Genomic DNA, 26,936 nt, shown 5'->3' with positions numbered 1-26,936 from the left:
ATTTACACGGCTTTGCAGGACTAGGTTAGTGAGGGCTATGGACTGACAGAACTTGAACAGATAGAGGTAATAATATGTGAAATTGTGTAAAAATCAATTAAGGGCAAATTGGAAGAAGTACAGTGAAGGATGGTGAAACCTGAGTAACTAGGGCCTAGAAACAAAAATGAAATAAAATTGATGTGAAAAGGGGATAAGATCAAAGGAAAATGTAAATAAATACATACATAAAAATATGATAACACAGTGTGATGTAGGTCATTGGTTGGACATGTGTGAAGAGAGGAGGCAGCAGGTGTATTTGGATTACAAGCTGTCAGTAAGGAGCATATTTAAATGAAGGAAGGAAAGTGGGAGGGGAGGGGGGTCGTAGTTGTTAAGTATGGGATGTAACAACGTACACATGATAAAGGTGAAGCTGAAGGGAGGTGGTGGGATCAATTTGGAGGTTCAGGAATAATTATATTGGCTGGAAGAAAGTGGGACCGAAGCACTGCACCCCCAATCCTTGTGGCACAATAGCCATGTGCTGTGCATGCACGTGACAGATTATACAGCGTGACTGTGAAGTCAGCTTCACAAGGTGTGTGGTAAGTGTTGAAAGGCATGTGTGGTTTGGAAGGTAACAATAAAACATAGAAAACTATAAACAGCAAAGGACAGACACTAAGTAATGTAATGCAATGCAAGAGGGTTTTGTAAGGTTACCTTCTGCACAACTCTCAAGTTCTATAATGCTGGTCATGTTAAGGAGCACCTCTGCTTCTCATGGTCCCTGCAATGGAAACACTATTTTGCCACTAACCCTACCGATCAGACTTAATAAAAAACTAATACTGAACTCTGCCTGACTCAATTTACTTCTCCATCTCACCATTATCCACCACCACTGCTCCCAAATCACCCCCTGTAAACTTTTCAGAATTCTCAAACCTTACCTCACCATCATTCTTCAAATCACTCAACAAGGAAACTCACATCTACATCTATAGTATTCAAACCACCGTGAGGTGCATCGCAGAGGGAATGTCCCAGTTATCGGGCTTTATTCCCATCCCATTCATGTATGGAGTGTGGGAAGAATGACTGACTGAATGCCTCTGTGCATGCAGTATCTATTCTAATATTGTCCTCAAGATCCCTGTGTACGTGATACATAGGGGATTGTAGTATATTCTCACAGCCATCTTTTAAAAGCGGTTCTTGAATCTTCATTAACAGACTTTCTCTGGACAGTTTAGACCTATCTTCAAGAGTCTTCCGGCTCAGTCCCTTCAGTATCTCTGTGACACACTCCCATGGATTAAACAAACCTGTGGACATTCGTGCTGCCCTTTTCTGTATGAGTGATTTGTAAGCAATCTCCTTTGTGGATTGATTTCACTTCTCCAGTATTCTACAACAAATCAAAATCTACCACTTGTTTTACCTACAACTGAGCCTATGTGACCATACCATTTCATATCCCTGCAAAGTGTTACAACCACGTATTCACACAAGTTGACCGATTCCAACAGTGATTCATTGATATTATAGTCATAGGATACTACGTTTTTTTGTTTTTTGTTTTTTTGTCCCCCCCCCCCCCCTTCCATTTTGTGAAGTGCACAATTTTACTTCTGAACATTTAAAGCAAGTTGTCATTCTGAAATCTCATCAAGACTGACTGAATATTTATGCACCTTCTTTCAGATAGTACTTCATTATAGATAACTACATCATCTGCAAAAAGCCTGATTTTACTATTAATATTGTCTGCAAGATCATTACTATACAACATATACTGCAAGAGTCCCTTTACACTTCCCTGTGGCACACATGAAGTTACTTCTCCAGCTGACGATGATTCTCCATGCAAGATAACATGCTGCAGACTCCCTACCAAAAAGTCCTCAATTCAGTCACAAATTTCACTTGATACCCCTTCTGCAGAAATAACCACAATCCACCACCTAAAAACTGATCTCGACCTCATAATCCTACCTACTGACAAAGGTTCCACCACTATTGTTATGAACCACACGAATGACCTGGTGAAGGGACTCCATTAATTGTCAGACACACCCATCTACAAGACCTGCCACAGTGACCCCACTCCAGAAATCCAGCAGGGGCTCCAGTCCCTCCTCAGATCCCTTGGTCCATCCCAGAAACACAACAGAATTTATCTCCCTCCCCACACTGTCACTCCCCACACTCATGCTTTCTCCACGCTTCCTAAGTTGCCTAAACCCAACCACCCACCAACATTTCATTATGGACGATTACAGGTGCTCCAGAGAGAGAATCTCTGAACTTATGGACCAATGTCTTTCAGCCTGTTACCCATAAACTACCCAGCTATATGAAAGACAAAAACTATTTCCTGCACTGACTCTCCGCAATTTTCGATACCCTGCTCGTCATTGTCCATGACACCACATCCCCTACTGAATACTACATTTTCCAATCCCAATTCCCAGTCACTTACTTCTCTCCTTCGAAGGCATGACCTATAAATGAATCCATCATACATCTATGGATGACCTACAAATGAATCCATCATACAGCTATGGGCATTGTCGTGGCACCACCCTACACCAACCTATTCATGAGCCATCTAGTGGCTAGTGGAATCCTTCCTAACCACTCAGTAACATAAACCACTCCTCTTGTACAGATTCACTAACATCTTTGTGAACTGGACAGAGGGTGAGGACACCTTTCTGCATTCCTCCACAACCTCAACAACTCCTTCATCCATCCTTACTCCACCACTGCTACCAATCCCTTACCTCATGGACTCTCATCTCTGCAAAAGACCTAGATATAAGATCTGACCCATACAACCTCCAGCTACCATCTCCTCCAGGTCCTTTCACAGGCATCTCCTACCCCATCAAAGGCAGGACTACCTGCGAAAGCAGACATATGATCTACCAACTTAACTGCAACCACTGTGCTGCATTCTATGTGGATGGGATAACTAATTGTCTGTATGTATGAATGGTCGCTGCCAAACTGTGGCCAAGAGATAAGTGGACCACCCAATTGCTGAGCATGCCATACAAGGTGATGTACTTCACTTTCAACAGCTGCTTCATAGCCCAAACCAACTGGATTCTTCCCACCAACACCAGCTTTTCTGAATTGTGTAGCTCCCTGCAACATATCCTTCATTCCTTTAATCCTCTTGGCCTCAATCTTCACTGGTCCCTGTCCTTCACCTGCCATTTCAATACTATACATGCTTTCTATCCCGCTAACACACCTACATAACTCTTTCTCTCCTCTACCCCCGTCTCCACCCTTCCAGTGCTGCCTCCCCAGGCCGCACATAACAGCCCTATTGCGTCCCCAACACATCCCTGCACAATGCCACAGGCAGCACTAGCATCTTCGCCCACCCCTACTGCGCTATCTTTCTGCCACAACCTCCTACACCTCTTCCATTCCACCACTACCCACCACAGATAGTTTGCTGCTCACTTCTGATGTAGTTGCAGTTGGGGCCTTATTGCCTAGGAATGACAGTGGCCATGAGTGAAATGTGCTTGTGTGCGAGTTTTCTGCTTCCGTTGAAAGACTTGGTCCAAATGCTGAATATTTCTAACATTCTTTTTTATTGTGCCTGTCTGTGATGCAATCTATCTGGTCAGCAGCACTCTATCATTTCAATACTGTTACAATATTGTGAAAAGGAAAGCTGCTACTCACCATATAGCGGAGATGCTGAGTTGCAGATAGGCACAACAAACAGACTGTCACAAATAAAGCTTTTGGCCAGTAAGGTCTTTGTCAAAATTACACACACACACACACACACACACACACACACACACGACTGCAGTCTCAGGCAACTGAGGCCACACTGGTCCCTGCAACTCAGTGTGGCCTCAGTTGCCTGAGGCTACAGTCACGTGTGTGTGAGTTGCGTTTGTGTGAGTGTGTATGTGAGTGTTTGTTGTCTTACGAGCTGAAAGCTTTGTTTGTGACAGCCTTTTTGTTGTGCCCCTCTGCGACTCAGCATCTCTCCTATATGGTGAGTAGCAACTTTCCTTTTCACAATATTGTGACATTCCATCTTGGATTTTCCACTGTTTGACATTCCATACTGTCGTTATTCTTTCCTGGACTTTGTAGTGTTTAATATCTGTGCAAGTTGCAAGTCATTTTATCTGGGTTTGCAACATTCAGTTGTCAACTGACAATTGCCTAGCAAGCTGAAAGCTGATTTTCGATGAAATAAATATAATTTTTCAGAACGTTAGAAAGTGTTTCCTATTTAATATAATTATTTTCTGCCAAGCATCAACAGAAAATCCAGTTAAGGTTAATTCTCTGCCGTTAATGTTGATTCTCTGTCATTTGATGTGATATAAACTATATGAAAACAGTTTTGCATTGCCTGCCTTTAGTGAATGTGTGTAGACTTACATACAAGTGAAGCAGGGAATGAAAGGAAAGCTTTGTGGAACTAAATAACTTCCCTGTGAACTAAAATCAGAACCATCCTTACAACATAGGCAATCAGTCTGAAAGTGCAAATCTCTGCACTTCTGTGAGAAAAAAATATGCTGTTGGATAGCATCCAATCCAATGATATTCCATCCAGTACACTGTGAAATGATTCTGTCCTTTTTAGCAGGCTGTCCACACTATAGTCAAGATGATGTGACTGAAACATCCTTTGATGGCAACCCTTCCCTAAGGTCACATATTGTGTATTGAGTAGTGCTGCCAGACCCAATTTCCAGAGGATTGGGGCTTAAGGACTGATGGTATAACAAAAATCAGTGGGACAAAGACCTAAAAGTCAGAGGATGAAAGGATAGAAATTTGCAATAATTAGATAATACTATCTTATAATATACTATGAACACAATGGGTACACTAGTGCAACAGTACACAAAAGTTCTGTTCATCCAATGTACCTACTTTAGGCAGGTAATAATTTATACCGCAAAAAATAAAACTGGATTTTTGATTAGTTTTCCCGCCATCTATGATTCATAAGCTCATAATGCAACAATGGAAGTGCAGGCCCAAGTGTTTTCAAAATGAACAGTTCTAGCATGCACTGAAGCGTCTGTTTAGTTTATAAGTTAATCACAATCTTGGTTATCGCCATTGACTGGCCCAGAAACTCATCTCAAAATCTTAATGACTCAACTATTTTTGATGTGAACGTGGATAATATTTACGAGGGTAAGTCAATAAGCATCTGCAATGGATTTTTACAATTTATTACAAGAGTACACATTTTTTATTGATATCATTTTTCAACGTGTTCACCTTGTTTTCAGTGTATGAGGGTGGTTTGGAAAGTTCTCGGAACAGAATAAAAAAAAAGTACTTACACCACTGAAACTTTTTTTTATTTTTCAATGTAGCCTCCTTGTAGATTAATGCACTTGGTCCAACCATGTTCCAGTGCCTTGATCCCATCTCGAAAATGAGTTTCCTACAGGCCTGCACAATAGTTGTCAACTCCGGCTATCAATTCTTCGTTTGAAGTGAATCTTCATCCACCAAGTTTTGGGAAGAGATGGAAGTCTGAGACAGCCATATTGTGTGAATAAGGTGGGTGTGGCAACAATTCATACCTTAGTTCATGTAATTTTTCCATGGCGACGGCACATGTGTGCTGGCGCGCATTGTCTTGATGGAAGATGACTTTCTTCCTTGCCACACCTGGGCTTTTTAGCATATCTTTTGTTGCAATTTGTCCAGGAGGTTAGCATAGTACTCTCCAGTAATTGTTTGCCCAGTGAGGAGATAATCTACAAACAGAATCCCCTTCGTATCCCAGAGCACTGATGCCATGACCTTTCCTGCCAAAGGAACTCTCTTTGCTTTCTTTGGTGGCGGAGAATCAGCACTTCTTTGACTGTTGTTTTGTCTCTGGGGTGTAGTAGTGCACCCAAATTCCATCCGTGCTCACAAACTGGCGCAAGAAATATTGTTCGTTTTTCCATTGAATGGGCAAAATTTTGTTCCAATATATCCATTCTCATGCATTTTTGATCCAGCATCAAGAGTTGTGGCACCCATCTTGCAGATAATTTTTTCCATTTCTAATTCTTCAGTTAAAATGTTATATACCCTTTCAGATGGCACCTGGAAAGCATGAGCAATTTGGCACATTTTCAATTGGTGATCCTTCATGACCATTTTGTGCACTTTTACAATGATTTCTGGAGTAGTGACACATCTTGGCCAACCCCAGCGTGGATCATCATCTAAGCTCTCCTGACCAAATTAAAATTCATTTGTCCACTAGGCAACAATTGAATATGAAGGAGCAGAGTCCCCCAGTGTATCCTGGAGATTGGCATGAATGTCCTTTGCTTTCATACCTTTCTTTGTGAAGTACTTAATCACTGCTCAAATCTCGATTTTTTTCCATCTTCGGAAATCACTATGCGGGAACAACAGCGCCATGTCACCGCCAAAGCTCTCTTCCAAGAGTACTGATGTGGCACATACTTACAGGCACCAGTCAAATGAATATCACGTGAACAACTCTTTGCGCTAGTGCTGACCTCTCGTGGTGATTCTGAGAACTTTTCAAGCCACCCTCGTTCTTCAAACACCATTGCACTAGCTTCCCGATACGAGGTCGAGAAAAAAGCTTTTGGTTGCACAGCATTGCTTCCTCCACCTGTTGATCAGAGCTCAACCGACAGCCTCTTAAAGCACCTTTAAGTGGGCCAAACGGATGGTAATTAACAGGGAGAGATCAGCACTACACATGGTTTCGCTTGTGCTCTTTTGAAGCTCATCTTGCACATACTTTGTGAAAGTTGAGCCTGCTACGCTTAATTTCATATGCAGAATTTTGTCAGCTGTAGCTGTAGCTGGACATCCCGCTCTCTCCTGACCCTTCATGCCTGTCTGACTACTTCTGAACTGTTTAGTCTACTGGTAAACACTTCATTGTGACAAAACATTGTCCTGTATTGTGCTAAAGGAATTCTATGAACTGCCACTCATGGTATACCTTCAGACCACAAAAACATATAATGGAACACTGTCTGTCTATGGTGTAAACAAAGAGTGGCATGAATGTCATTATGTTACAACAGTACACAGCAGACTGGTGTGATAATGTTGCAACCTACCACAGGCAAAGATAGTGGTGCCATCTAGAGGCTGCTGAATGCATAAAGCCTTACAGCCAACCTAAAGACAATTAGAGCAAAACTGCGGATATGAGGTTCATTCCAAAAGAAATGCACACTATTTTTTTTTAAAAAACCATCTTTTATTCTACATGTTTGAAAGTTTTACAGTGTGTAGATACATCCTTTAGGAACAATATTTTCATTTCTCCACATAATTTCCATCCCTCTCAACTGCCTTACGAAATCTTGGAACCAGCGCCTGTATATCCGCACGGTAAAATTCTGGACCAACCTGTTGGAGCCACTGTTTGGCAGCATGCACAACGGAGACATCATCTTCAAACCTTGTTCCACGAAGAGAATCTTTCAGTTTCCCAAAGAGATGATAGTCACATGGAGCCAGGTCAGGACTATAAGGCGGGTGTTTCAGTGTTGTCCATCCGAGTTTTGTGATCACTTCCATGGTTTTTTGACTGACATGAGGCCATGCATTGTCATGCAACAGAAAAACATCCTGCTTTTACCGATGTGGTCGAACACGACTCAGTTGAGCTTGAAGTTTCTTCATTGTCGTCACATATGCATCAGAATTTATGGTGGTTCCACTTGGCATGATGACCACAAGCAAGAGTCCTTCAGAATCGAAAAACACCGTAGCCATAACTTTTTCAGCAGAAGGTATGGTTTTGAATTTTTTTTCCCTTGGTTGAATTTGCATAATGCCACTCCACTGATTGCATCCTCGTCTCTGGTGAAAAATGATGGAGCAATGTTTCATCACCTGTCACAGATCTTCCAAGAAATTCATCTCCACCATTCTTGTACTGTTCCAAAAGTTCGCCGCATACCGTTTTTCTTGTTTCTTTGTGAGCCACTGTCAACATCATGGGAACCCAACTGGCACAAACCTTTTTTAACACCTACACTTTCAGTATTCTGCAAACACTTCCTTCCCCTACCCCAACATAGCGTGACAATTCGTTCACTGTGATGCGTCTGTCAGCAGTCACCAATTCGTTAACTCTCTGCACATTGTCTGGAGTGTGTGCAGTACGAGGCCTGCCACTGCGAGGACAATCCTCAATATTGCCGTGCCCACTTTCGTCATGTAATCTGCTTGCCCACCGACTAACTGTACTACGATCGACAGCAGCATCTCCATACACCTTTTTCAACCTCTTGTGGATGTTTCCCACTGTCTTGTTTTCACAGCACAGGAATTCTATGACAGCATGTTGCTTCTGACGAACGTCAAGTGTAGCAGCTATCTTGAAGATATGCTGTGACAGCGCCACTCACGGGAACAGGTTGAACTAAGGTTGAAAACAAGCGGGAAGGATGTATCTACACACTGTAAAACTTTCACACATGCAGAATGAAAACTGTATTTTTACAAAAATAGTGTGCATTTCTTTTGGAGTGGCCCTCGTACTTATTGACTTATATTCGTAGAATTGTTGTCAGTTATCAAAAGTTAGAACATTTGGCATACCATGTAAGGCTTATGTGTGGGGTGGGTCACGACACCCCAAAAATTGCGACGTTTTGCAAAAATTTGGTATCACTAGTGTCGAGGGTTCTAATAACATGTTGTAGATTCAACTTGTTACACATAATTATGGTAAATTGGGTTCATTTCGGCTGACACTGCAGGCATCCATTTTGTTGATTCCTATCTCCTGGAGAACGTTGTTTCAGTGTTCACACAACACAGCCCTGAAAGATGAATCCATCACTCAAATGTTGACTGTAGTGCTGGATGATACGTATGACAGAGGATCCTTTCTCGATACTGCATAGCCCTCAAATTACCCTCAATAGTGCAATGAGAGGCATCCAATGCCTGTACATGATAATGAGCAAAAACACTGCTGATCCACGTCTCTACTGAACCCTTGGGACTGGATGCCCGAGATTTGCCTTGGCAGTTAAATACTTTCCACTCTCTCCTACAACGATCATCGGGCCCCAATTGCCTGCACTCATCACTTAGGAGAATCCATTGCCATTGATCGATGTCCTATCCCTGGTTTTCTCTCTTAGCACCTTCTCTGTGCAACACAATGCTGGAGGAGTGGAGTTGTACTGTTGTTTGCAATGGATGCCAAGTGACAAAATTGATTGCATAGGATGACTACATACTGACTGGGCTCACACAACTCACCAATTTGCCTCCAAAAAGGCAGTTCTGATGCATTTTCTCAGGGTATCTATGAGCCATAATTTGTAGGTAGCAGTCAGTAGTGACGAGATGCTGCAGGTGACCACTATGAGGCAGATCTTCAATGTATGAATAATGTTACTGTAGTGTAAGTCAATTTGGTGTGCAGACTCTCAAGCTGACAAATTCTCCTGCTGTAAAACGACAATGTGCGAATGGTCTAAATTTGTAATGTATTTCAAGATGTACCAATTGACTGAATAATGTACACTTGGTCCCCTGTCCTGTTCTCAATTGGAGACACAGTGCACTCTACTGAAAAACACTGACTATGTTTTGCTATTGATGGGGCATCTTCCTTTGAGCATTGGTAGTTGTCAAATATGGCTTCAAAATATTCACATATTCATGTAAAGATCAACAGATATCACAATGATGCATGTGACTTCCGGCACCAATTAAATTCTTCACCCTTGAATACTTTTCATAATTTTGTATATTTGTGAGGCAAGGGGTACATTCATCCCGTTAACTATTACTAAAATAAGTAACCAAATGATTTTGTCTTACCTATGAGCTCAGTGCACCAAAGACATGATGGGTTTCAGGATTTAGATTCTTTTTCAAAAATAGTACCTTAACATCTTGCATGACCTAAGACATAGAAACGGCAGTATTCATAGTGTGGAAAGTGTAGTGACTTTTCTTTATGAGATTAGCCTTGGAATGAAAAACATAATTAATTATGAAGCAGTAAAAAGTCTTCCAGGCCTGATCTTCAGTTACAAACAAAACTATTTTGTGGATCAAGATGAAGTTTGACTGACAATTTTGCCCAATGTGTACCCACAAAAGAAATAAATTATTATCATCAATGCCACTCTCTGATAGTCAAGAAATTTTCATCTTGACCTGTGTTATGTTCCCATACAAGGAATAAAATGACTTAATCATTACTATACTACACAAACAGGGCCAATAGTTGCTCATTATTGTACCACACAAACAGGGCCAATGTAACTATGTCTTCATTCTGCATACAAAGAAACAGGTTTTTGTACTGTTAACTGTTTATGCATTTCTTTTCTTGTCTTCTGTTATCGAGTTTTTCTTACTAACCACTGCCGATTTCTTCGATTCACTGTCGTAGAGGTTGCCACAACATTTTTGGCATCCACCCTGTCTCTCTTATTTTTTACTGCTTTACTGTCTCAGGAGCATGAAATCAATCTTTGACTTGACATTTGAAATTATGGATTACTAATTAACCCACCTTGAGTTTTAGTTTTTGATATGTTAGCAATTATATGCTCTACTTTAACCCTTATCTCTCAATGAAGCCCTATGTAAACACAGTATCACAAAATTAATTTTTTTCACTATTATGATAATGATAAAGTCATGTAGTTTGGAAACAAAGAATTATATAAGATGCTTACCAGTCTCAGTTCTTCCTGTTCTATAAGCTGCAATTCCTGTGTAAGCTTTTCTCCTTCTGTAAGTGCACTCCCATGTGAAACCAGCTGAAAGAAAAATAAGAAAAACAACAACCAGAAAATAAACAAAAGTTGCTATACATTACACTGATGGAAAAAAATCGCAACACCAAAAAATATAAGTAATGAAATTTCAGGAATACATTTGTCTGGGTGACATTTTTAAGTGATTAACATTGCAAGATCACAGTTTAATGTAAGCATGAGATAAGCTATTGAAAATGTGAAATGCTGGTACATTAATAACCAGTGTAACTGCCAGAATGATGAATGCAAGAATGCAGATGCACATGCATTTTGTTGCACAGGTGTTACATGTCAGTTTGTGGGATGAAGTTCCATGCATGTTGCACTGGGTCAGTCAATACAGGAACGGTTTATGCTGTTTGTGGATGACACTGGAGCTGTTGTCTGATAGTGTCCCACGTGTGCTCAATTGGAGACAGATACGGTGATTGAGCAGGTCACGGCAATATGTCGACACATTGTAGAGCACACTGAGTTAAAACAGCGGTCTGTGGGCAAGCATTATCCAATTAGGAAACACCCCCTGGAATGCCATTTCACAAATGGCAACACAACAGATTGAATCAACAGATTAATGTACAAGTTTGCAGTCAGGTTGTGTGGGGAAAATCACAACAGAGCTCCTGCTGTCATACGAAATCACACCTCAGACAATAACACCAAGTAGGTACATCCAGCACGTGTCACATGCAGACAGGTTGGTTGCATGCTCTCAACTGGCCCCTCCTAACCAACAAACTGCCATCGCTGGCACTGAGGCAGAACCAGCTTTTCTCAGAAAATACAACAGACCTCCACCCTGCCCTAGAATGAGACACCACTTATGTTGTAAATGGCAGTGGTTTGGGGTCAGAGAAACGCACGCTGCAGGGCATCTGGCTTGGAGTTGTCCAATTTGCAACAGTTTGTTATGTCACTGTGGCGCCAACTGCTGGTCAAATTGCTACTGCATATGCAGTATGATGGGCCAGAGCCACATGCCAAACACAATGGTCTTCACTCCCTGTAGTGCCGCGGGGCCATCTGGAGCCTGGTCTTCTTTCGACTGTACATTCTTGTGACCACCGCTGCCAGCAATCGTGCACAATGGCTACATTCCTGCCAAGTCTTTCTGCAGAATCATCGAAGGAACATTCAGCTTCTCTTAGCTTTATTACATGATCTTGTTCAGATTCAGTGAGGTGTTTATAATGGCATCTTTGACGCCTTAAAGGCATTCACGACTAATGTCAACTTTCCAAGTCCAATCTCAAAAGCAACTAATGATCAAGACAGTAACAGAGTGCATTTAAAACAAACCTCATTTGCATCCTCATAATGGCACTATTAGTGTCACTCTTATGCGAATGGCATGAAATATGAAAAGACACCATCTTTTAAATGTAGAAACATGCCTACCAACTTTCATTTATGTCACACCAACTCCTCCTTGGTGTTGCAATTTTTTTAATACTTTTTTTTGCCATCAGTGTGTAAGAAACATTGATGCATTAATAGCTGTTCATTAGTTAACAAAAGCTTAAGACAGCCAATACATGTGGATGTGGAGAAGAAACAGAAGATAATATAGTATTAGAGGCCAAGTAGATATTTCCCACTGGGATATTATAATCTAAAGTCCTCAGATCTAGATACAAATACAGGCCATTCGCCTTTCTTTCTTTTGAAATGAGTCTCACTGTGACAGCCATATGGTGAATGAAACTATTTTTACATAACTTATTACAGTTACAATGTCTGAATATAAACACACATTTTATTGTGGTTATCTCATGTGTTCAGAATCTGGCCATATAACAGTCTCAGGAACTGTAAGTGATGGAGATCTCTGAAGCTTCGATGCAATTTCAGTTCCAAAATACATATGCCCTATGTTGGCACACAACTCCTCCACACTGGAATACAAGAGACAATGTACGTAGTTCTTAATACATTAATTTATTTTGGTATCCTTTCCAGAAACAGTAATCTACCACGGGCATGGATACCTAAAATCATATCTGCAATTTCACCCAAAGTCCTAAACAGAAGGAGATCTGAGTAGGTACCATCTTAGCGACCAGTGGAAAATCCAGGACATAATAATGACAATACTATGAAAAGAACAGATTTCTACTCAACATGTAAGTGGAGATGCTAAGTCAGATAGTTACAATGAAAGATCTGCTATCAAGTAAGGCAAAAGGCATTCTGCATTAAACACACACACACACACACATACATACTGCACCTCACATTCACATGACCACTGACTTTGGTCTGGTCACGTGAGTGTTAGTTGTGTGACGAATGTGAGTGTGTATGTTGTCTAATGCAGAAGGTATTTTTGCCAAAAGCTTTTCCTGTTATCAGTCTTTTCGTTGTGCCTGTCTGTGACCCATCATCTCCCTTATATGGTGAGTAGCAATCTATCAATTTCATAATATTAAACAATGGAAGCTCCAGGTAGAAATATCAACAATGTAGGAAAACACAGATTGCTACTTACCGCACAGAAAACATGTTAAATAGCAGACAGGCACAATTAAAAGACACTTACATAAAATTTTCAGTCACAGTTTTCATCAGCTAAAGATACATACACCATTCACACACACAAGCCAGCACACCTCGTGCACACATGACCGCCAACTCCAGCATCTCGGGCCAGAATGCAACTACCACAAGGGATGCAAGCAGCAGTCTGTAGGAAGGGGAGGGGGGGGGGGGGGGAAGGGCAAGCGATAGTTGTGTACAGCTGGGGATAGAGATGAATGCTGTCTGGTGGACTGTGCAGGGTCTAGAATGCCAACTGGCACAGTGCCAGGAGGTTGTGAGGCTGGAAGATGGGGATAAAAGGAGAGTAGCAGGGAAAAACAGGCAGAATGGGTTGGCACAAGGCAGCAAATAAACAGGGTGGGAAACGAGAATGGGGACGAGATGATAGGACAGAGGGGCATGGAAACTGTTGGGTGGAGAGTACGGGGACAGTTTGCTACAGTAGGTTGAGGCTGGGATAATTACGGGAGTGGAGAATGTGTTGTAAGGATAATTTCCATCTGCAGAGCTCAGAAAAGCTGATGGTGGAGGGAAGGATCCAGATGCTTCAGGTAGTGATGCAGCCATTAAAATCAATTGAGTTATGTTCAGCTGCATGCTTTCCCACAGGGTGGGCTACTTTGCCCTTGGCCACAGTTTAGCAGTGGCAATTCATCCTGGTGGACTGCTGGTTGGTAGTCATGGTAGTCATACCAACATAAAAAGCTGTGCCACGACTGCAGCAAAGTTGGTAAATAATATGGCGGCTTTCACAGGTGACCCGGCCCCCTAGGGGTAGGATAAATCTGTGACAGGACTGGAATAGGAAGTGCTGGGTGTGTGGATTGTGCAAGTTTTACACCTGGGACTTCCACTGGGATATGATCCTTGTGGCAAGGGGTTGGAATTGGGAGTGACATAGGGATGGACTAGGATTTTGTTGAGTGGAGGTTGGTTGGCCGAGGGAACGTCACTTTAGGAGGGGTGGGAAGTATCTCAGGTAGGAAGTCACTCATTTCAGGGCATGATGATAGGTAATCAAAGCCCTGACATAGGTTGTGGTTCAGTTGTTCCAGTCTAGAGTGGTACTGGGTGATGAAAGGGTCACTTGTTTGTGGCTGGTTCTTGGGCTGGTGGGAGGATTGGGTGTGAGGGAAATGGCAGGGGAGATCTATTTGCGGACTAGGTCTGTAGGTAGTGCCTATCTGTGAAGGCCTTGGTGAGACCCTTAGCATACTGAGTATGGGAGTTTTTGTAACTGCAGGTACGCCTCCTCTGGGTGGCCAGACTATATGGGTGGGATTTTTTGGTGTGAAAGTGATGACAGCCGTCAAAATGCAAGCACTGTTGCTGGTTGCATAAAAAGTTCTCGGTTTACTTGCCACGTCAAATTTGGATAAAATCCCAAGCTTTTGATGACTACCTTCATCATCTTCATCAGGGGTTTTTCACAAGCTTTCGATGACTACCTCCGTCATCTTTGTCAGGGGTAAAGACTTCGTAGTCACTGTTGATGGTTGGTGGGTTTAATGTGGGTAGAGGTGTGGATGGAGCAACCACAGAGGAGGAGGTCAACATCTAGAAAGGTGGCACGTTGGGTTGAGGACCATGTGAAATGGGTGGGAGAGAAGGTGTTGAGGTTGTGAAGGAACGAATATAGAGTGTTTGGCCCTGCATCCATATCATGAAGATATCATCAACGAACCTGAAGGCCTCCACCAATTACCTGACTCCACCACCTACAAACTCTGCCAAAGTGATCCACTCCCAGATGTCCATCACAACCTCCAATCCCTACTTAAAGCCTTAGGCCATTCCCAGAACCTATCTATTGAATCCACTTCCCTCCTCACCCCTATGACACCCACCTTCTACATGCTGCCCCCCCCCCCCCCCCCCCCAAATCCATAAACCCAAAAGTCCTGGACACCCCATAGTGGTTGGTTATTGTGACCTCCACTGAAAGAATTTTGGCTCTAATTGACCAACAACTCCAACCAGTTGCGCATAGTCTAGCCTCCCTCGTCAAAGACACCAACCGGTTCCTTCACTGATTTCCCACCATCCCCACCCCTGTACCTCCCTATCCCTACTCATCACTGTTGATGCAACCACCCTATACACCAACCTCCCTCATGCCCATGGTCTTACCTCTATTGAACACTAACTTCTCCAAAGATATCATCAATGAACCTGAGGGCCTCCAAACACACTAACTCAATCCTCATACACCTTACTGACTTTATCCTAACCCACAAGTACTTTTCATTTGAAAAGAAGGTATATAAACAAATCTGTGGCACTGCCATGGGCACCTCCATGCCACCCTCAAGTGCCAATCTTTTTATGGGCCATCTAGAGGAGACCTTCCTAGCCTCCCAAAACACCAAACCTCTAGTGTGGTTCAGGGTCATTGATGATATCTTCATGATCTGGACTCAGATCCAAGACACTCTATGTATATTCCTTCACAACCTCAACAACTTCTCTCCCATCCATTTCATGTGGTTCCACAAGCCCAAGAACCAGCCCTGCAAACAAGTGACCCCTTCATCACCCAGCAGAACTCTAGACTGGAACAACTGAACCGTATCCTATGTCAGGGCTTTGATTACCTGTCATCATGCTCTGAAATGAGTGACATCCTACCCGAGATACTTCCCACCCCTCCTAAAGTGATGTGTCTTCGGCCAACCAACCTCCAAAACATCCTAGTCCATCCCTACGCCACTCCCAATTCCAACCCCTTGCCACAAGGATCATATCCCAGTGGAAGACCCAGGTGCAAAACCTGTCCAATTCACCCAACCAGCACTTCCTATTCCAGTCCTGTCACAGATTTATCCTACCCATCAGGGGCCAGGCCACCTGTGAAAGTAGCCATGTCATTTAACAGCTCTGCTGCAATCATTGCACAGTTTTTTTTAAATATTGATATGACTACCAACCAGCCGTCCAGCAAGATGAACAACCAGTGCCAAACTGTGGCCAAGAGCAAAGAAGCCCACCCCGTGGCGAACATGCAAGTGAACATAACTCACTTGATTTTAATGGCTGCTTCACTACCCAAACTATCTGGATCCTATTCTCCATCATCAGCTTTTCTGAACTGTGCAGATGGAAGTTATCCTTACAACATATTCTCCACTTCTGTAATTATCCCAGCCTCAACCTACTGTAACAAACTGTCCCCACTCTCGACCCAATAGTTTCCATCTCCCTCTGTCCTGTCATCTCCTCCCCATTTTCATCTCCCTACCTGTTTATCTGCCACCCTGTGCCAACCCATCCGCCTGTTTTTCCCTGCTACTCTCCTTTTATCCCCACCTTCCAGCCTCACAACCTCCTGACACTTTGCCAGTTGGCATTCTAGACCCTGCACAGTCCACCAGACAGCATTGTTGGCAAGACATGATACAAGAAGAAACGAAATTTTGGCTGCTGATAATAAAAATAGTTTGCTCGAACTTCTGCAGAAGGCACCTTGCTATGCCATAGCACTAGATGAATCAGGCAACCTCGTTGATGAAGAAAAAATGTCCATTTTTGTGCGATTTTTGGATTTTGAAAATAAAGAATATAGAGAGAAATTGTTAACAATACTGCCATTGAAAGGCAAGACTTGCAGAGAAGATTTATTCAAGACTTTCGATGGCTTCATTACAAAAATCAAACATTAGTTATGAAAAAATGGTGTCTCTTTCGACTGAAGGGGGCCCAGCAATTATCGGCAAAGAAAAAGGACTAGTAAAGATAATCTAAAATAAGAGTACTGGGCTGCTATCTTATCAGGGTGTAATTCAACAGGCAACCCTTTGTTGGAAACTTAGTGTGTGACTGAAAGAAGTAAGGGACATGTTGATCAAGTTGGTTAATTTTATGAGGTCTCATTCTGCTCTTCAGCACAGATATTTCAAAGAGTTTCTTTCTGAATGTGATTTGGCCATTCTGACTTACTGCAGTATAATAATGTTCATTGGCCAAGTAAAGGTCAAGTAATTGAACATTTCTGGCAAATAAAAGAAGTAGTAACATCCTTCTTAGAAATCTTGGGATTCACATGAAGCAAGAAACTACTTGGAGTTCCTAGCACATCAGTGCAGTATGATAGGTATGGCTCTCTTGGAGGACATTAATATGTGATCTGATACAAAGTGTCTTTTCTTTCCATTGCAAGCCAGATATATTTGAAAAAAATATTGAAAGTAGAGAATTTTTTTGCTTTCCAACAATTTCTGAATATAAAAGTAATTCTGAAACAGACATTTCAGTATTATCAAATTTTATGTCAGATGTTAAGAAGGAATTTGCAGTAAGATTCCAAGACTTTTCCAAGATAGAAAAGCTGTCGCAATTCTTAAAATCATGTTTCGAAGTTTCCAGCTGCAGAATGGTTGCATGTGACTGTGAAGCTGTTCTGCCTTTCAAGGCCTTTACTCTGAATGGAGATAACACACTTGCAGGAAGAAATTTCCCCGCAATCTTATATTTAACTGCATCTGCTGAAGAACTTTTGGAGTAAATATGCACCAGAAAAATGCGAAAATTGTAAAAAATTAGTCATCATGTACCTTGCTACTATTTGTGCTCTACATATATTCATGAAATTTCCTGTTAAAAAATGAATTTTTTGAAGAACAAGTATCCCTCAAGATTAATGGTCGCACAGCTTGAAGACACTATTCACGTAAGTTGCTCCAGACTGCAAATCTAAATTTCTCCCATTGATTTTAAATACAAGTATGCCTATCTATTGTTATTCATATTTTGTGTATGAAAATCAAAATAAAAAAATAGTCTGAATATACATTTTTTTCTGGGCTTTTCCAATACAAATATGACAGTCTATTAGAATCAAAAATTAGTACGGAATATGAGCTTTTTTCTAGATTTTTGAATACAAATATGCCTATTACTGCATTTCATATTATTTTGTGAGTGAAAATTACAATAAAAAATTACTGAGGAATAAGTTTTTTCTTCTGGACCTCGATAAAAATTTTCCAAAGATCTGCACCCATCTGAAATAACTTGCCAACGCCTCATACAGACTGTACCTCTTCCATTCTAATCACATACTGGAAGAACACCTTTCAAATTATGAATCTCCCAATTAAGCCTTTTCTTGTGACTTAACTGATGGCAGCAATGCAAGACAAAGCTTTCTGTGCTTCAGAGTATAAGTTTCCACCCTTAATTTATGTGCAATGCACTCCAAACAAAGCATAAAACCAAATTCCAAGCCACCTGGACATTCTCTGCTGGTATCCACAGCTGTAGAACTTATCAATCCTTTGAATGGTAAAGATTTTATACACCGGTGTAGAACTCCCTGGCACTTTAGGAAATGAACCCCAGCAAAAAACAATGTGTTTTGGAAAACACTTTGATGCATGGCAACATGTCCACTGCATATTTTCATAATAAGAAAGCACAAATACAAATTCCACAAATACTTCATGGTAGCTTCCAAAGCACTGAAATTGAGATTGCACTGATTGATATGCCTTTGCCAGCGAAGTTAATGGTTTAAACTGATAAACAAACAGTATGGATATAACAAAAGCTAAGCTTCACACACAATATTGGCTGTTAATTTTTTTTCCAATGGTGTAGTTAGGCAGTAATGTAACATAATTCATTTTGTGTAAAAGGAAAATTACTTTGAAATTAACACTTCTAAAACAACCATTTGCAATATTTTCCTGTGAGCTGTCAAGAAATGTAAACAATTGTGGTGTCATGCTCATCAACTGCAGTTTGTTGTTACTAAGTATTGCATAGTCTTCATCCCAAAGCCGTTGACACATTTTGCTGTTGGCAGACGCTTGCGTGTGTGTGCACTGTCAAACAATTGAAAATCCAGGGTGGAATGCAACAATATTATGAAAAGGATACATGACTCACCATATAGTGGAGATGCTGAGTCGCAGATACGCACACCAAAAGACACTCACAAAATGAGCTGAGCTTTCGACCATTAAGGCCTTTGTCAAAAATAGAGCCTCCCCCACCCAACACACATACGTGCAAACGTAACTCACTCAGGTGTATGTGTGTGAGTGTGTGTGTGAATTTTCGACAAAGGCCTTGTTGGCTGAAAGCTCATTTTGTGACAGTCTTCTTGTTGTGTCCATCTGCGATTGTATCTCCATTATATGGTGAGTAGCAACTATCATCTTCATAATACTGTGTGTTTGTTTACTGTACATAGTGCATTTTCTTTGCAAATAAAGTTTTGTTTTGGTGTTATTCTCTCATTTATGTTTCACTGTTGCAGTATTATCCTGCAGGAGTGGTCTAAAGTAAAAATCTTTGTTAGAATATCAGTTCTTACCAGTTAAAATTACAAACATTTAACTGAAAACTGGAACAATGAAAAATTCCCAAAGTTTTAAGAAATTTCTGGGTTTTCCCCACACGAAGAAATTCCCACGTTTTACCCGGTTTTCCCAATTGTCCTGGGGTGTACACACTCTGTCAGAACATAATACTAACACTCCAAATTTCACAGTTATCTTAATACAGTAAAATACATACAGCTCATCAAGCATCTGTCTAGTCCAAACACATCCCCCAGAATGCCCTATCATGTACCTGTTACGATTAATCACGTACCTGTTATGATTAACCCATCCATAATTGAAAGCCTTAATCCAGATAAGTCGTGTTTAGATACCTTCCAGTAAAACACAAAAAATTGCCCAGGAATTTGAAAACTTTGTTAATAACTCTTGTCCTTTCCCAACCTTTATTCTGGCTGTCAATACACTGTTACAGCTTTTTACTTAACGAAACAAATATTTGGTATAACATTTATTGAATTTTAAAAAATTGAACAATTATTAACTATTTACAGATTACTAAATATGATGAGGGGTCTAAGAATTACACAGAAAAAGTGGATACCCTGATAAAAGTGATAGGCATGGAATGTTGATAAAAAGTTCACTGTGCTTCTCCTGCTGCTAAACTGTATGTAGCATTCGTAATGGTTCCATATCTGAGACTGGCACATCCTCCTTGGCAAGCTTCATGACATCTCTATATTTCTCAGATATAACTGACAGAGGTGCTTTATAAAGTTTTTTCTCAGGAGAAGTAAAAGTAGTTGAGACTTTCCGAATAACAAAATCATGATAGACAAGGTGTGATGATAATGCACTATATCCGTCTTGTAGTCAAAGAACATGTACTTTGAAATAGTTAACTTCTCTTTATAAGCACTCTTAATGTTACACCAAATCAGCTATTTTGTGTGGAACAAGAAGTCTACAAACAGATCTTGTGTAACATAACCACAGTGAACTTCTTGGAGGTATTTCACGTAGCAGACTCTGACTACTGTTTTGTGCAATGTCAAAGCAAGCCCTGGACATGTCCAGTTCTTACCCCAAACAAGCGATGTCAATAAGTCCATTCCCTACGTTATTCTGAATTTGTGCCACACTTGCACCACATGATACAGCAATTTTCAAACTGTGCAATGGTAGTACATATCTGTTTATTGCACCAATGGCTTAAACTGTTTTCCACTTCTGCATAAATCAATATAACAGTTTCCTCTGCATCATTCAAAACAATGCTGTGATTTTTTATGAGTATTCCTTTCAGGGAGCAGCAATGACCCTGAGAGCTGAGCACTATTTTCTCTTAAAACACTGCTCTGAAACTAACATAATTGGGCTGCAACGGAAGACCTCTTAAATAGTTACCTAGTATGTCTGATTATGTCTGTCAGTCAATTCGTTCCGTCTGCCACAGTGGTGATGGGTTTATTGCTTGCACTAAATTTTTGCTTTGCAACACCACCAGCAGCACACCTACACTTATATAACTTCCATGAAATAACCATGGAATTATGAAAAAAGGCATAAACCAAAATCTTATAAAACTTCAAAAATTATGAAATTGTATGTAGATCTGTGGTGCGCGTACAAATATGTTGGTTTAAGTTTTGCTACAGTTAGAGGAAATCAATATTGTACTGTGTACAATGAACACTCTTGCAATGCAAATTAAATAGAACAAATAAAGTGTACCAAAAGGGTAATGTGACGATAAAGCTTGTTTCGAAGCGATAACTGGCCAGTTAAAGTATTCAAAAAACTTGAATACATACTCTACATGATCAAAAGTATCCGGACACCTGGCTGAAAATGACTTCCCAATTTCTGGCACCCTCCATCGGTAATGCTGGAATTCAATATGGTGTCAGCCCTTAGCCTTGATGACAGTTTCCACTCTCACAGGCATACATTCAGTCAGGTGCTGGAAGGTTTCTTGGGAAATGGTAGCCTATTCTTCATGGAGTGCTGCACTGAGGAGAGGTATTGATGTCAGTCGGCGTTCCACAACATCCCAAAGGTGTTCTATAGGATCCAGGTCAGGACTCTGTGCAGGCCAGTCCATTACGGGTACGTTATTGCCATGTAACCACACTGCCACAGGCCGTGCATTACGGACAGGTGGTCGACTGTGTTGAAAGCTGCACAATCGCCGTCCCCAAATTGCTCTTCAACAGTGGAAAGCATGAAGGTGCTTAAAACATCAATGTACGCCTGTAATGTGATAGTGCCACACATAACAACAAGGGTTGCCCCCCCCCCCCCCCCCCCCCCAATTTTACTGTTGGCACTACACATGCTGGCAGGTGATGATCACTTGGCATTCACCATACCCACACACTGCCATCGGATCGCCACATTGTGTACAGTGATTCCTCATTCCACACAACGTTTTTCCACTGTTCAGTTGTCTAATGTTTACGCTCCTTAAACCAAGCGAGGTGTTGTTCAGCGTATACCTGAGTGATGTTTGGCTTATAAGCAGCCGCTCAACCATGAAATCCAAGTTTTCTCACCTCCCGCCTAACTGTCATAGTACTTGCTGTGAATCCTGATGCAGTTTGGAATTCCTGTGTGATGGTCTGGATAGATGTGTGCCTATTACACATTACTACCCCTTCAACTGTCGGTGGTCAGTCAAGAGACAAGGTCAGTCTGTACGCTTCTGTGCTGTACATGTCCTTTCATGTTTTCACTTCACTATATCACATGGGAAACAGCGGACCTAGGGATGTTTAGGAGTGTGGAAATCTCGCGTACAGACGTAGGACACCCAGTCACATGACCACGTTCGAAGTTCGTGAGTTCTTCGGAGCGCCCCGTTCTGCTGTCTCACGATGTATAATGACTACTGAGGTTGCTGATATGGAATACCTGGCAGCAGGTGGCAGCACAATGCACCTAATATGAAAGCATCTTTTTGGGTGTGTCTGGATACTATTGATCACATAGTGTAGCAGCACACATGCTTAGTGCCACAGATAAGTAAAGCTGCATATTATCTTTGCATTTTACAGCAATTTTGCTATCAACTAGTTAACATAAATGTTGCATTGAAGATAATTAATACAGTTTTGGTGGCTTCAGTTTCATTGACACCTTAATATTTGTGTGTGGTTATATTTTATTTCAGAATATCATAAATACTAATGCCAGACTTTCGTAAATGCCTGCATACTTTATATCTTTATGTGTCCTTTCACTTTCTACTATCTACTGTGTGCAACTTGCATGTTATTCGTAGCCACCTGCTTAATCCATCCCACACAGTTAAGCCTATTCACAAAAATTATTCTATATTACACAACACAAAATTTCCTCCTCATCCGAGAAGTTCTGCCTGCATTTTTTACCATGTTGCAAATTGAGTGCAAATTTCTTCAACTCTCATCATTTAAAAAAGAATGCAATAATGTTCTGTTGCTTCTCAGAGCAGAAGTATATTTGTTTTCTTACTTTTTGTCTTACTTATTTCTCAAAAGACGTATATCTTTCCTGTGCACAGTACTGTGGAGAATTTAGAGAGAAATGGTAGAAATTTAGGGGAACACATTCTGACAGAATGGCTGGATTCACTTCTATTTCCAATTTTTCCGATAAATGAAACCAGTTTTCACTCCCCCAATCCCAAATGACTGAAAATTAGAACACAGTGACGAGAAAATTTAAAACTGCTTTGTACATATGACACTGTATTTGTTTTGTACTCTGCAACAGAAGCTGCAGGTTTTAAATAATTGTACCATTTTCATTCAGTTTTTCAGCTGATAATGTGAGCAACCTATTATGTTTCGTATTTTTATTTCATTGAAATGTTTTGTGTCTATTTTCACTTAACAATATTTATGGTTAAAAAGCAAGGAATCTCTCTTTCTCATTTTTTGAAACTGCTGTAATGTTTGGGTTAAGGTAGAGCTTACTACAATATTATGTGTTTCCTGTATTTTCAGACCCCAATATATCTTATGATACGGGTTATGAACTCAGTTTTACTGGAGTAATTTTTGCCATCAATACAATAGACGATGAAAGACAGGCTGTTTTTCCTTGTTCATGGAGTCTCACCTCCAAAATATACTTTTTCCCTTTTTCAGGAGTAAAAATTGCTGGCAACATAGTATCTCTCATATAAAATAGAGTGACATTATTTACAAGTGGTCAAGTATTGGCTTGTAAATATTGTTCACGTTGTGTAACTTCTGATTAAAGTATATTTTAATATTATAAATAAGTATATTTTATATATAAAAAAGTATATTTTAATATTATAAAAATGAAAGAAAATAGCTTCTACTTACAAAGTACGGATCAAATTTTAATTAGGATCTAAATTTCTGATTTGTGAGATGTGATGCAGCTTATAACAAGATTTGATTAAAACCTTGATTTTTAATATGGTCTGTCCATACAGATAATTATTCTTATTTGATAAACAAGTAAATATTATTGTCTTAATAGGGAAACAATCACAATAAATCTATTGTAGTTTCTCCTACATAAAGGTTTTTCAATCATCTCAAGCTTATGATAAACTTTAAAACAGAATATTATCCACATATGAACAGTACCAACCTTCAAATCATTTATTCTCCGGTGCAAGGTTCGCAAATGTTGTCTCATTTTCTGGTTGTTTGCATAGCTTCTGAAATGTGGAATCACACAAATAATTTGTAAAAAAATCATATATACACATGAATATATGTATAATTAACTTTACACTTCACCCATTAAGGCAAGTCTTATGACGAATAATGAACCCTCGACTGTTTTTATTATTAGGCCCACAATAAAAGTTAATTATGGCTATTACAGAACATGTTCACAAAGTAGAGATAAGCAACAACTAACCTATGCAGGGTAAAAATATAATGCTTGACACATTAAATTTATAATTTGAATAATAAGCCATATGAATAATAAATAAGAGAATGAGAGGGTCTGAAGAAGGAAGGTTACTGGCGAAGACTTTTTTTCCGTTACGTTAAAAAGATAGTTAATGTGACACCAACTATGGAGTGGGTGCATCAATTTAAAGTAATTTCTTTTTGAAACAGCTTTAGTTCCATGGCTGTTATGCCTAGTTGGATTTTTACTAACTGAACAGTTTCACATAACAGGTACTATTCCCCAACATTTCAAGCTGAGAAATGGTTTAGGTGTCTTCATACTGATATGAAAGATGGGTTAGTAAAAGCTGTATGTTAAATACTGTGGTATATCCTGTATTTGAAGCATTTGTTATTCAATAAATTGTTACCTTTACTACTTAAATTATTTCCATTCCATCAGGACTTTCCATTACCATAAGACACATGACAACCATGACAAAATAAACTAGCACAGAAAACAAAGTTTTTATATCTTAAAAACAAGAAGGAAATAAATCACAATGACAATGGCACTCAGTGTAAATCTGCATAAATCTTATTAAGAATTTGACCGATCTTTGATTACACTGGGAAAGAATGGGGAAAATCCAAGGGAACTTAAAGTCCCAGTCAAATTTGGGATATTGTACCAATACTTTACACAGAGACATAAAAGCTTTTACATAAAAAAATATGGCATTAATACACTCAGCTAAATGAAATGAAATGGAATTCAGACACACAATAAAATGGAAGTACTATAACAAAAATAAAAAAAGAGACATAATGCACTTTAAGGTTGAAGGCATCTTTAAACACTGATGCCAAAAGAAAGAAAAGAATGTATGAGTAGAAGACAACAGCTTGCTGTTTTGAGTGAATGTCAATGAAGTCCTACAAATTCTACAGAAGTACTAAGAATAGATCTTAATATCATGTGCGATATTTGCCTAACTGTTTTTATAACTGATATCAGATTCAGAACTGCTTGTGTCAAATAATTACAAATTTCCCATCATTTAAACTCTGCGAAACAACATTCATGGAGAAGGGCAGAAACAGTGTAACTGACATAAAAAGAAGCTGGAATGGCACTGGCCTTCAAACAGTGTTTCGCCCTCATTCTGAACTGGTGGCTGTTACAAGTCAGAATACTTCATATCACTAGTGCTTGCCTTCTACCACTGCCGTCCTAAGAATAAATGTTGCAAATTGTGTGTAGCATGGTTCACAGCCAATAAGTTAGTGAGTGAAATGTTTGAAGTATATAATAATAATAATAATAAAAAGACTTTTGTGTTTTTGTTCACAGTTGTGCGATGGACAATCTTATGAATACACTATTTCAAAGGAATAAAATACTTAGTTCATTGCAGAACACATGTTGCACTTGTGGGACTCCCACATCCACATTGAATATAACCATGAGAGAGAGAGAGAGAGAGAGAGAGAGAGAGAGAGAGAGAGAGAGAAAACCTTCATTTTAGAAAGTGCAAATGAAATAAGATGGAGTGCAAAAAGGAAGCGCTTTCACCAGCCCAGCGGGTGACGGGATAGTGTGAAAATGTGATGTATGTGGCCAATGTGCTACGCATCGAAGATTTCTCTGAATCTAACAACTGGATCGACAAGTTGAAGAAGTGTTATAATGTCATCTATAACACTGTATGTGGTGAAGAAAACAATGAGAGTTTAGAAACTGTTAATGAATGGTAAACTCATAGGTTAAAAGATTTATGCAGCATTATAAACGGGACAATACCTTGCAAATATGACAAAACCGGTCTCTTCATCAAAAATCTCCCAAATAAAAAACTTACCTTTAAAGGTGAAAGTTATCATACAGAAAAACACAGTAAAGTTCACCTCAAATTAATGTTAGCTATCATAATTCTTGGGTCTGAAAAGATTAAGCTCTTTGTGATTCTGTAAGTTTTAATCACTACTCACTAACTACAGTGCCAGTCACAATGAATGGATGACTTCACAACTTTTTGAGAAACATTTGTTAGGCCTTGATGCAAATATGGGAGTCTATAACAGTAAACTGCGTCTATCTGTAAACTGTTGCTCTTCACATCCTAAAAATGAAAATGTATGAAATCTGCAGTTTTAATTCTGTCCACATCTCCAACTGATTCTGAGAAGGTTCTTCCAAACTGAAGAAGGAAGTTAATTTTGCCAATCAGATTTGGGTAATGATGATGATGATGACTGTAAAATTATTCGTACTTCATTGAGGACAAAGTTGTCGTTGGGGCATCCAATACAAGACTCCCTGCATTTTAATATCAATATTACCTCACAAAAAGTGTGTCAGTGGTGTATAATTGGATGGTTGATGTGGATGAAGCGACCAAACAGCGAGGTCATCGGTCCCATCAGAATAGGAAAGAATGGTCAAGGAAGTCGGC

The 26,936-nt window shown here is 40.1% G+C and overlaps 1 protein-coding gene across 2 annotated transcripts in view; it reads right to left on the bottom strand.

Annotated features, from left to right (window-relative positions):
• The window catches only part of LOC126260134 (roquin-1), a 234,916-nt gene that overhangs the window by 42,804 nt on the left and 165,176 nt on the right, over positions 1–26,936 (bottom strand). For both annotated transcript variants that reach the window (XM_049957380.1, XM_049957381.1), the window contains exons 15-16: positions 24,227–24,296; positions 10,707–10,790 (exon numbers count right to left, since the gene is read on the bottom strand). In XM_049957380.1, the coding sequence (XP_049813337.1) occupies positions 10,707–10,790; positions 24,227–24,296 (154 nt within the window). The remainder of the gene's footprint in view (positions 1–10,706; positions 10,791–24,226; positions 24,297–26,936) is intronic.

This window comes from Schistocerca nitens, chromosome 5 (assembly GCF_023898315.1).
Source record: "Schistocerca nitens isolate TAMUIC-IGC-003100 chromosome 5, iqSchNite1.1, whole genome shotgun sequence".
Classification (NCBI taxonomy): Eukaryota; Metazoa; Arthropoda; class Insecta; order Orthoptera; family Acrididae; genus Schistocerca; species Schistocerca nitens.
This window is presented reverse-complemented; position numbering and strand designations above follow the sequence as displayed.